Raw genomic sequence first — 12,297 nt, forward strand, 5'->3', positions numbered from 1 at the left:
CTACACAGAGGTTGGGGATGGAAAAATACTGGAATTTGGTGTTTTTGCCTTAATCAGTGTCCTAGATCCTATACTCTGAGAATCATGTTCAGGAAACATTTGTTAAGCATTCATCTTGGTTGCTCTTGTAGCTGCTTGTTGTGTTAGTTCATCAAATAGGTATTTATGAGATGCCCTATGACAGGCCCAGCACTGGCGACTCTGGGGGTAGGGGTGGGAGAAAGGACATGGATCTGAGCATAAGTGTGGGCAGATGACAGGCTGAGGGTCAGCTAGCTGAGCACAATCCTGGCTCCCCTATTTAATCACTGTATTCATTTAACAAGTACTTACTGAGTGCTGGTTGTGTCCTAGGCACTGTTTGAGGCTATGGATTGAAGATAACCAAGACAAGAAAGTTCCCTGCTTCCCTAGAACGTCTATTCCAGTGAAGGGACAGAGTTTAAAAATAAGTAAAGATAAACCCCATTAAGCTGTACACTTACAATGGGTAAATTTTATAGTGTGTAAATTATACTTCAAAAAGGTGCTGCCGAAGAAAATATCTTGGTCCTCATGGAGCTGGCAGTCAGGTTTGTCCCAACGCAGTTGATCCTTGTCCTTCGCACGTTTTGTGTCTGCCGACGCTCCTGCTTGCTAGAATTTATTTGTAACTCTAAAGTCAGCACTGGGCGATTCTGCCATCATTTGTGGACACGCATACAGCAGTGGAAAATTTGAGTCCCCCCATGAGCACGTTCCCAGCCAAAGTCAAACAAGACGATGCTTTGCCTTCTAGTTTCAGCTCTCCTGTTGTAAGCAAGTGTCCTTTTTGTGGTCAATTCCGTGCCACTTTTTTTTTTTTTTTTTGCATGTTTGTGTGTTTCGTTGCCAATTTTGCTGTTCGAAATGGTCCTTACCCCAGGTGCTTGAATTGCTATTGTTCGTAAGCATGAGAAGGCTCTGATTTGCCTGACCGAGAACATACGTGTTATGTATGTTAGATAAGCCTCTGTCGGCATGAATTATAGCGGTGTTGGCCGTGGGTCCAGTATTCATGCTTTAGCAATACATGTTACATCCAGTGTCTTTAAACTAAAACACACATAAACAAGGTTGTATATTGATGGGTTGATGGAAATGTTGTGACCAGAGACTGTGGGTGTATTTTCCTGGGAGCAACAGTCCCATGTCCGCTAACTCTGTGTCCGCAGTGACTTCATTGAACAGAACTAATGTGAATAAAAAAAAAGTGACAGTATCTTCAGGACTAGGGAAAGAATATATGTACAGCCCCTATACCAAATATCTATCTTCCTCAAAGGAAAAAAAGGGGGATGATTCTTTCAGGAGATAAGAGTAGTAGGCTCTATACATTTACATACACTGTCAAATCCCATTTTGTTTAGCTGAGCTTTTTGTGTCAAATATTAGTGACCCTGTGGAAAATATTAATGAAAAGTTCTAGAATGGGTCAGGAAGTTTTTATTATGTAGCCAGGTGTTTGTTTGTTGACATGAATAAACAAAAGTTGACCTATACATTCTCCATGTAGCTAACTAGACTTCAAACACCTTGGTGTGCGTTGAATAGTTCTGTATCTTGGTCTGTAGGGTGCTGCAATAACTGGTTCAGTGACAGAGCTAAAAGTGTGATTTAGATGTTATTTATAAGGTGTAGCCCTTTTTAAATTTTTTTCACCCTTTCACCCCTTGCGTCAAGTTACGTAAACATAGCTCAAGTTATAATGTCAAAATAAAATGAAATAAATTCCAAATGGATGCGTGCATAGGAAGAGCTCTCAGAGAACTGGCATCAAACATGCAGAGGGAGACATAAACACGGGCTGCCGAAGGGAAGAAAGCAGAGAACACAGAGGGGATGTTAGGTTTTTATGTATTTCCGAATTGTTCAGTGTTTTAAAGTATGTGTATTTCTTTAGAAGTTAAAATAAAAATGTACTTAGGACATAAATGAATTAAGTAAATTCTGTGAAGGGCACAGGATAAGTTCCAAGACAGAGACTGGCCTGATGGGCTCTCCCCGAGAAGATGGCGAGGGCCAGTGTCTGCACAAGGGGCTTGCAGACTAGGCCGCACGGGGGAGCACTCTGGGGAGCTTCGCAACGTGTGGATGGGTCAGGTTTAGTGGGCTGGGGGTGACCCAGGCATAGAGATTTTAAAAGCTTGCCCAGGGATTCAAATGTGCGAGCTAGAGTTGAACACCAGGATTCTACACATGGAACTACACTGTATCGCAGAAATGGACTCTGGCCACCTGTGGGGGTTCCTGCCGTTGATGGGGGTCTGGGGCGCTCTAGGGCAGGGCTGTGGGAACTGCAGAGGAAGAGTATGGGTGGGTACACGGCACCGACCAGCACGTTTCTCCTTTCCTGCCCCAAATTCAGAGTCCAGGATAAGGTGTCTGATTGGCTGGTCTTCTGTCCTGGGGAGAGGGCCTGGTCCTGTCATCCTTCCAGGAGGAAGCTGGTCATCAGAGTGACCACCTCCCCCAAACACGCGCACGTGTGCGCGCGCACACACACACACACACACACAGCTGGGGAGAGGTGTTTCCCCAGGAAACGCTGGTGCCTTCAGGAAGCAGGGAATGGATACTGGTCAACCAAAACCTCACAGAGGCCCACTCTACTCCACGAACTTAAAAGATGGGTGTGTTTTCTGGATGAAACTGAATGGGGATTTGTGCCTAGGACATGCGCGGTGTTTAGTAAATGCTGTCTTCTTGCCTGTCTGCCTGCCTTTCTCCTCTCTCTTTCCTTCTCCCCCTTCCTCTGGCTTCCATGTCTTCTCTTGCAGGCCTGTCAGCCTGAGAAGACAAGGCTTACCCTCAAAGGAGTCATGGCAGACAGTATAGAGTCAGGCAGTTGGGTCAAGGATGACCAACGTGAGTGGAGTTCAGGAGGGGACACCGCCGTGGCTGGAGTGGTGGTGGGGGAGGGGCTTCATGACCTCGTGGGTTCCGGTGGGTTAGCACCCAGGTGGTGTCGAGGAGGAGGCTGGGGGATGGCAGGAGATGACAGGAAGGACAGCCAGACAGTGGGGCGGATGCTGAAAGAGTGGGAACAGAACGGCTGAGTGAAGCACACCAGCCTAGACTCAGCTTCTGATTTTCCATCTTGTCCATCAAGTGATTCCCGAGCCCTTCCCATGTGCGTCTGGGTTAGTCCCTGTGTGCAATGAGTGGCACATGAGGAGGAATAAAAGGAGTAGACAGGAAGGGTGGTATGGGGGCGCGGTGCAGGGCGCCTCCAGTGGAAGAAGGAGTCCCCACCCTGTGAGCAGTTAGGGACGACTTCATCGAGAGGCTACAGGTGAGCTGAGTTATGATGAATAAATGAGATTCTGATCAATGGGATTTGGGGTGTGTGTATGAGGGGGTGTAACAGAAGTAGGATACAAAGCGAGAGGGGCAAAAACCCCCCAAAGGAAATAGTAGCACATTTTGGCTGGAACAGTGTCCATCTGTTCTAAAGAAACAAGGGCAATTAGACTAGAAGGGAGGTTGGGAGCCCCCTGAAAAAGGTCTTCTGGACCACAGCAGGAAGGCTTTGGGGTGCAGGTGGGGAAGACCTGTGTGTTTGGAGAACGCTTTGTGTTCCGCAGAGCGCCTTCTTACCCTAGTCTCCTTTGACTCTTTCCCTGCGAGCATGACAGAACACGTCCCAGACAACAGCACAAACACGGGAAGCCTCATGCATGGCTGTGTACAAAGAGCAAATGACACCTCGCTGCAGAGCCATGGGGTTTGTTGATGGGGAGGGTGGCTGAGAACAGTCCCCTCCTTCTCAGTGTGTTGAGAGTCCACCCCGGGACAGTCTGCAGTGCACCATTCACTCGGTTCCATGCTGCTTTTGCTGTGCCGGTGCGCTCCCCCCACACGCACAGTACAGCCTTCAGACCTTTTTGTTGAGAGGAAAACCAGTCAGTCTTTAGTGCTGAGGTGTATCCAGGGGCCTCCTCCTCCCCTGGCCTCCTCCCTTGCTTCGGCTCGGTGTGGGTGGTGCTTCTCAGCCCCAGCTGCACGTCAGAAATATCTGGGGAGCCCTACACCACACTAGCAGCTGGGCCAGCGCCACCCAGAGCAGCTGGGGTACTACAGATGCCCCTGATTTTGTGGACAAGGGAGACTGAGGCTCGGGGTGTAAGGTTACACACCTAGCAAATGGCAGAGCCAGCATTTGACCCCAGGTAGTCAGTCGATCCTTAAGTCCAAGCTTTGAGTCCCCACATTTGGTCAGCTCTTCCCTGCAGGATGAATTGCCCGAGGCCTTATTTGGCTACGACTGGCCAGGTGACGACCAGAGACTAGGCACCGCGCAAGTAAGAGTTTCGAGGCAGCTTTCGAAATAAACAAGCCAGCGGCGTGGGGTGTTACGTTGTGCCCCGAGCCCCAATGCACAGTGGATGTGAACTTCGCAGCTGCAGTTCTCGGTTTCTGAAGCTCAGGTGTAGACCGTCCGTGTGCAGTTAGTTAACCAGTGTGCTGGGGAGTCCTCAGCTCAATGGAAGCTTCTTGAAGTCCAAGTCCTCATTTGCTACCGGTTTCTGTCTTCCACAGTGCTGGGCGCCTAGGAGTGACTTAATAAACACTTGAATGGATGGCAGGCAGGTCTGTGCCCTTGGCTTGGGAGCTCTCGGCTTGTTTGGTTTCATCTGCAGCGAGTACGAGTCTAGATACCACCAGCGCCCAGTATACTTTTGCTTGTTTTAGTGGAGGTATCGGGAGGCATGACATTCAAGAAACACGGGGAGACACACAGACAGACAGTGCTAACGCCTCCTGAGGTTCTACCCTTTTGTAATAGGACAGGTCTGTGGGTCTGCGATGCGAAAGGGAAGGGACCTGGGGGCTGGTAGCAGGATCCGCTTGTTTCTTTTGATGGGACCAAGAAGCTAAAATGGAACGTTTTCCCTTTATTTTACAGGTCACCGCCAAGACTGCCTTCCTGTTTATTTTACCTCAGTATAACGTCAGCGTGCCTGCAGCAGGTAGGAAAAGCACGAGTGTGTCTTGCCCCGGCCCCGTTAACTCTGAAGGCCTCGGGAAACTTACTTTTCCTGGGTGCATGCACGATCTTGTTAGCTGTTGAGGCTTAGCCTCCCACCTCCTAGCACCGCTAAGAGACAGTTGTGGGCCACACGCAGCCCTCGGCCCACGGCTCTGCCCTCTCGGGGTCCTCGGGGCCCACCATCAGGAGCCAGGCACCACACCCCTCTTCCAGTAGCAGAGCGCTGGACGTCCTCTTGATGAGTAAAGGAGCAATTTTGTTCGCTGAATCTAGTGTGGGTACAGAGGTGAATCATCTTGACTTCCAGGGGCGGGTCTCTTTGCCTGACTCTCCCAGTGACTAGCTCAAGGATTCAGGGGGCAAATCCCTTACGCCATGGCCTACGGAGGATGTAGTCCCTGGAGCCAGACTCGGGGGAAACTGAGCTTCAGGGGCAGCCCAGTCAGTTCTTTCATGAGAGTCAAGCTGAGGGAGGCTATCGAGAGAGGAAGAGAACTCCATGCTCAGGAAAGGAGAGACAGGAGCCCCCACGGCCAGTGCAGGTGGTCAGGAAACAAGGCGTACTCCAGCCCTGGCGGGCACCGTGGGCTCTTGCATTCGGGGCCACGTGGCCCGAGGTCACATTCTGCCTTCTCTGCTTCTGCCCCTCGGTTCTTTTATTAAAACGGAAGTCAGGTCGACATACAGTGTTACACGAGCTGCTCCTCTCTCCTGACAATCCTTCTAACTAAGACACGTCTAGATCCAGTGGTCCTTACGATTTACTAATTTAAATTGTTTAGCTTTTTTCTGTTTTGTTTAGTTTTTTAAAATTTATTTGAGAGAGGGAGAGAGCAAGAGAGGGAGCACTGGAGTACGAGCAGGGGGAGGGGCAGAGGGAGAAAGAGAATCCTCACGCAGACTCCCTACTGAGCGTGGAGCCCAACAACGTGGAGCTCAATCCCAGGTCCCTGGGATCGTGACCTGAGGCAAAATCAAGAGTCAGACGCCTAACTGACTGAGCTGCCCAGGTGCTCCTTTTTTCTCCTGATTTTTAAGAAAATTGTGAAAAAATACATATAACACACGATTTACTATCTTAGCCCTTTTTAAGTGTACAGTTCGGGGGCATTAAGCACGTTCACACTGTTGTGCAACCATCACCACCACCCATCTCCAGAACCCTCTTCATCTTGCAACACTGAAACTCTGGACTCATGGAACAGTAACCACCACCCCCCCCCCCCCCCCCCCGCCCTCCAGCCCCTGGCAACTACCGTGCTGCTTCCTGCCTCTCTGATTTGACTACTCTAGGTCGCTTGTGTAGGTGGACTCATACGGTATTTGTCTTTTTGTGACTGGTTAAAATTTATATTTGTATATAAACATTTTTTCAAAATATATTTGTGTGATACATGACTCTCAGAGGAAATTTATAAAATGCAGATAAACATAGGAAGATAAAAATCACACGTGACACCACCACCCAGCTAACCACTACAGTTCATGAGTATTGATTCATAACCCACTGTTTTTGCTTCGAGTATATGATGAGCCTTCTTCCCATGCCATTAATTATTATTCTGTTCAGTAAGGTATTTTGAAAAGCTGCAGACTATTTCTTAATAGGGATTACCACAAATTATCTATTCAATCCCATATTATTGGATATTTAAGTTTCCAGCTTCTGTTGTAAACAGTGCTACCATAAACATTCTTGGGACTAAATTTTTAACATGCATTTATGATTATTTTCTCAGGATACATTCCTGCTACTGGGGTTTCTGGGTCAAGTACTATGTACATTTTAAAGGTTTTATATATGCATTGCCAAAATACCCTGTCATCTCATTCTTATGATCCATAAGTCCTAAGTTTTTAAGTCTTTTTTTGCAAATTTAAAATAGACAAGATTTTTCTTTTTTTAGTGTCAGGATGCCAATTTATTAATTTATAAAGAGATTCAGCAATCGAATGTTGTGTTGGTATTTTCATTGCATTTCTCCCTGAAGTCCATTTATATGGGACACCAGATCATAACCCAACACTGCATTATTAATTTAGCATGAGCAAGTATTGTCCTGGGGACTACAGCAGCTGATGTGCATGTGACCAGGGCATGCTTTTATTATGGGAAGGGCCTCGGAGATATTTGGGTTTGGTTCCAGACCACCATCATAAAATGAATAGTGCAGTAAAGCAAGTCAGATGAATTTTTTGGTTTCCCAGTGCATATAAAAGCTATGTCTACACTCCACTGTAGCCTGTTAAGTGGGCAATAGCATTATGTCTAAAAAGCAGAGTACGCACCTTAAGTAAAAAGTAGTTTATTGCTAACAAATGCTAACCATCATCTGAGCTTTCAGTTGTAATCTCTGATCACAGATGACTGCAACAAACATAATAACGAAAACCTTTGAAATATTTTAAGAGTTACCAAAATGGGACACACAGGCAAGTGAGCAAATGCTGTTGGGAAAATGGCACCGATACACTTGCTTGACAGAGGGTTGCCATTAAGCCTTCAATTTGTAAAAAATTCAGTGTCTGCGAAGTGCAGTAAAGCAAAGTGCACTAAAGTGAGATGTGCCTGTGTTTGCAAAGCCAGATCGCGAGCAGAGGTTGATTTTTGAGTTTGAAACTCTCCCAGAGAAATTAGCAGACAAGTGATATCCTAAAAGAATCCATCTCCCACTGGAATGAGAAGGTAGACTTCTGGCTCCAGGGCTGAACCTGGAACCTGTGAGCGTAAAGACCTCCCACCGGGATTTGGAGGTGTGCCACTATTGATCATATCACGCTCTCATTTATTTTTTTGCTTTGTTTTAGAGAGTTACTTTTTTATTTGAGAGAGCATGAGGGAGGGGAGAGGCAGGAGGGGGAGGGGCAGAGGGAGAGGAAGAGACAGAATCCTGGAGCAGACTCCCAGCTGAGCATGGAGCCTGACAGGGGACTTGATCCCAGGACCCTGAGATCATGACCTGAGCTGAAATCAAGAGTTGGACGCTTAACCGACTGAGCCACCCAGGTGCCCTTGATTCTGCTTTTTGCTTATTCATTTGCTTTGTTTTTTTAGATTCCACATATAAGTGAAATCATATGGTATTTGTCTCTCTCTGACTTATTTCACCTAACGTAGTACCTTCTAGGTCCGTCCTTGTTGTCGTAAATGGCAGGATCTCATCTTTTTTTATGGCTAGTATTCTGTGTATTCTGTATACATACACACAGACACACACACATACACGCACCACATCTTTTTTATTCATTCGTCTATGGATGAACACTTTGGTTGCTTCCGTGTCTTGGCTACTATAAATAATGCTGTAATAAACAGGGATACATAGATCTTTTTGCATGAGCGTTTTCACTTTCTCTGGGTATGTATCCAGTAGTAGAATTATTGCATCATATGGTATCCCTATTTTTACTTTTTTGAGGAACCTCCATGCTGTTTTCTGCAGTGGTTGGACCACTTTACATTCCCACCACCAGTGCGCATGGGTTCCCTTTTCTCCACATCCTCACCAACACCTATTAGTTTTGTGTCTGATTCTAGCCATTCTGACAAGGGTGAGGTATTCTCTCATTGCTTTGATTTGCATTTCCCTGATGATTGGTGATGTTGAGCTACTTTCCACGTGTCTGTTGGCCCTCTGTATGTCTTCGGAAATAGTCCGTTCAGGTTCTCTACCCATTTTCAACTAGAGTATTTGGTTTTTTGGCATGGAGTTGTAGTTCTTTACGTATTTTAGATATTAGCCCCTTACCAGGTAGATCATTTGCAAGTATCTTCTCCCATTCTCTAGGTTGCCTTTTTGTTTTGTTGTTTCCTTTGGTGTGCAGAAGCTTTTTATTTTGATGTAGGCCCAATAGTTTGCTTTTGCTTTTGTTTCCCTTGCCTTAGGAGACACATCTAGGAAAATGTTGCTACAGCCCATGTCAGAGAAATTACTGCCTGTGTTCTCTTCTTGGATTTTTATGGTTTCACGTCTCACATTTAGGTCTTTAATCCATTTTGACTTTATTTCTGTGTGTGATGTGGTCCAGTTTCATTCTTTTGCATGTCACTATCCAGTTCTCCCAACACCATTTATTGAAGAGACTTTGTTTCCCCCATTGTGTATTCTTGCCTCCTTTGTCATAGATTAATTGACCATGTAAGTGTAGGATTATTTCTGGGCTCTCTCTTATATTTTATTGATCTGTGTGTCTAGTTTTTGTGCACAAAACATGTCTGATTTCTGACTCCTAGAGCTCACCATTTATTATGGAGGGATTGATAATAAACAAGTAAACAAGAAAAAAATTACGGTTGTGGTTGGGGTGGTGAAAGGAACAGATAAACTTATGTGTGATAAAGAAAAATAAAAAAATAAGGACAGAAGATGTTGCTGAGAGGCTGACATTGGAGCCGCATATGTGTGACAAGTTGTGTTGGGGGCAGAGGGAGAGAGTCCAAGCAGAAGAAAGAGGATTCCAGGCACAGGGATTAGCATGTGTGAAGGCCTCAAGTGAGAAACAAATATCTTGGCACATTCTGGTGTCTGAAGGAAGGCCAGTGTGACTGGAGCCTACTAGGTTTGGCATTTTTCTAGGGTGGGGCTATTGAATTCTGCTCCTGGCACCCTCCTCCAGGCCAGAACAAGGCGTGGGTAAAGGTGAAGGTACATTATAATCCGTACTGAAACGAGGAGGTTTCAGTTACTTTAGAAAGAAAGGATAAAGTATTGTTAAATAGCCTATCTCTTGTTTAAATCTTGCCATTTGGGGCTATTTGAAATATGACAAGCAAATACTCAAGAGAGGCAAGGGAATCAGAAGAGCCCGCTTAATTTTGTGTTGGACCTCATTACCACCAGCCCGGTGCGGTCACGTTTGGTCTGTAAGTATGGGAGGAAAGCAGGCGTCTCATGGGAAAACAGCAGTTCGCAGTCACGGGTCTGTTGAGGTTGCGATTTTTAGAACCCTCCTCCCAAATCTCTGTAAGGCTGAGGGTGCTTGGGAAAGTATCCTTTTTGTATAACTTGGGTAAATTCTGAATTCTAAGGTTTCTTTAAATTGTGTGTAACTTGCTCAGTTCAACATTTGTTTATTTTTCAATTCAGCATTCATTTGTTTATTTATTCATTATTTATTTATTTGAGATAGAGAGCAAGGAGCAGGGGAGCTGCAGGCAGAGGGAGAAGCAGACTCCCCACTGAGCAGGGAGCCCCACCAGGGCTCGATCCCAGGACCCTGGGATCATGACCTGAGCCGAAGGCAGACGCTCAACCATCTGAGCCACCCAGGGGCCCCTCAGTTCGACATTTAAATTTGAATTTTAGTGGAGCAGTGGCCGTGTTCATACAAAGCGGTCTACCATTTCTGAATCCCCGTTTATTTCCTCAGCTGAGGTTTTCACATTCTGCAGACAACAACTAATGGTAATGTTGGTGAGTTTCTCGCCTCTGGCCTTCTCTCTTGCCTCCTCCCAGCTCCCTGCATCTGTGTATAGGGCTCAGGTCATAAAAGTGCCAGAAACTGAGTGGCTTAACAGCAGAGATTCATTGTCTCACGGTTCTGGAGGCAAGAAGTCCAGGATCAAGGCGTCCGCAGGGCCCGCTCCCTCTGTGGGCTTTGGGGCGGGTCTGTTCCAGCCCTCGGTCCTGGCTTCTGGGCCCTTGGCTTGTGGCCGCAGAACGCTCGTCTTCATACGGCATTTGCTCTGCATGCATGTCAGTCTCCGCGTCCACGTTTCCCCTTCGTAGAAGGACATCAGTCACGCCAGATGGGGGCCCACACTACTCCACCGTGACCTCATCTTCACTCGTGGCATCTGCTACGATTCTATTTCTAAATAAGGTCACGTTCTGAAGTAGCAGGGGTTAGGACTTCAACACATGAATTTGCGGGGATGCAATTCAACTCATACCACCAGCCATAAATGTATGATTTTGTCCTGTTATAATGAGCTGGCTAAGAAGATTAAGCCCCATTCAGAGAGATGGGCATTATTGTTGTAGTAATAAGTTGTGGACAGCCTGATGGAATGCCTGCCCTGCTGGCATCCTTGTGTTTTTGTTTAGAGTCAACAGCCATGAAGCAGGAGGTGTTCCTTGTTACCAAATCCTACTGTCCTTATTCCCATTTTGCTACCCTGTTTGGGTTGTCAGACTCAGCACATGGAAATCCAGGATCACCAGTTAAACTTGAATTTCAGTTAAGCAGTATTTTCTTTTTTCCTTTTTAGTATGAATATATCCCAGATTATACATGGGACATAATCATGCTAGAAAAGTACTCTTTATCTATCTGAAATTTAACTGGCTTTTTTTTTTTTTTAAAGTAGGCTCCACTCTGGGCGGGACTTGAACTCACAACCCTGAGATCAAGACCTATGCCAAGACCAAGAGTTGGGCACTTAATGGAGCCATCCAGGAGCCCCAGCCGTCTTGTATTTTATCTGGCAAGCATAAACCCGGCCCAGCTCTGGCAAGGAATAAAATGTCCAGTTTCTGGTGTAACCATTAGAGACGGAGTCGTCTTTCTGATTAAAATACCACCAAGTGTCGGTGTTATGGCCAGAAATATAGAGAATGTAAAAGCTCAGAAAAAGATTCTGTACACAGAGTCTTCTGTCTCATCCGGAGCAGGTGACTCCGGATGGGTTTTTGCAAGGTTGAGCACTAACAAGGTTGTTTTGGGTTGTGCTACTAATTTGCCGAATGACTCAAGGCCTGCTGGCTTTTCATCTGATCTAGAACAGGTGACCCGAAATGGGCTTAGCATTTACAAGGTTGTTTTGGGTTGTGCCACTAATTTGCTCAGTTGTCTTGGGTGGACTGCTTAACATTTGTTGTCTCCATCCTTCATCTGCAAAATTGAGAGCTGTGGTCACGGTCTCAGCTCCATGTGTTTCCTCTCAGCCCCTGAGAGTCATCTTAAGGGCTTGCCCCTCAAATTGTCCTCAGGCCTGCACCATTTGCATTCCTTGGGAACTTATTAGACTGCAGGCTCTCAGGCCCCACCACACAACTACTGCGTGAGATCTTGCCTTTTTTTTTTTTTTTTAAGATTTATTTATTTGAGAGAAAAAGAGCTGTGTGTGCTCGAGCAGGGGGAGTGGCAGAGGGTGAGAGAGAATCTCAAGCAGACGCCCAGCTGAGCATGCAGCCTGGTGAGGGGCTCAGTCCCAGCCCCCTGAGATCATGACCTGAGTGGAAACCAAGAGTCAGCCACTTAACCGAGCCACGCAGGCGCCCCCAGATCTTGCTGTTTAAGGAGATCCACAGGTGATCCTGTGAAGACTGAGAAGTGCTGTTCTC

At 46.4% G+C, this 12,297-nt stretch overlaps 1 protein-coding gene across 2 annotated transcripts in view; it reads left to right on the plus strand.

Annotated features, from left to right (window-relative positions):
* The window catches only part of TRAM2 (translocation associated membrane protein 2), a 76,390-nt gene that overhangs the window by 36,611 nt on the left and 27,482 nt on the right, over positions 1-12,297 (plus strand). For both annotated transcript variants that reach the window (XM_045802328.2, XM_045802318.2), the window contains exon 2: positions 4,928-4,991. In XM_045802328.2, the coding sequence (XP_045658284.1) occupies positions 4,928-4,991 (64 nt within the window). The remainder of the gene's footprint in view (positions 1-4,927; positions 4,992-12,297) is intronic.

Source organism: Ursus americanus, chromosome 29 (genome assembly GCF_024610735.1).
Source record: "Ursus americanus isolate L20-20 chromosome 29, mUrsAme1.1.p, whole genome shotgun sequence".
Lineage (NCBI taxonomy): Eukaryota > Metazoa > Chordata > Mammalia > Carnivora > Ursidae > Ursus > Ursus americanus.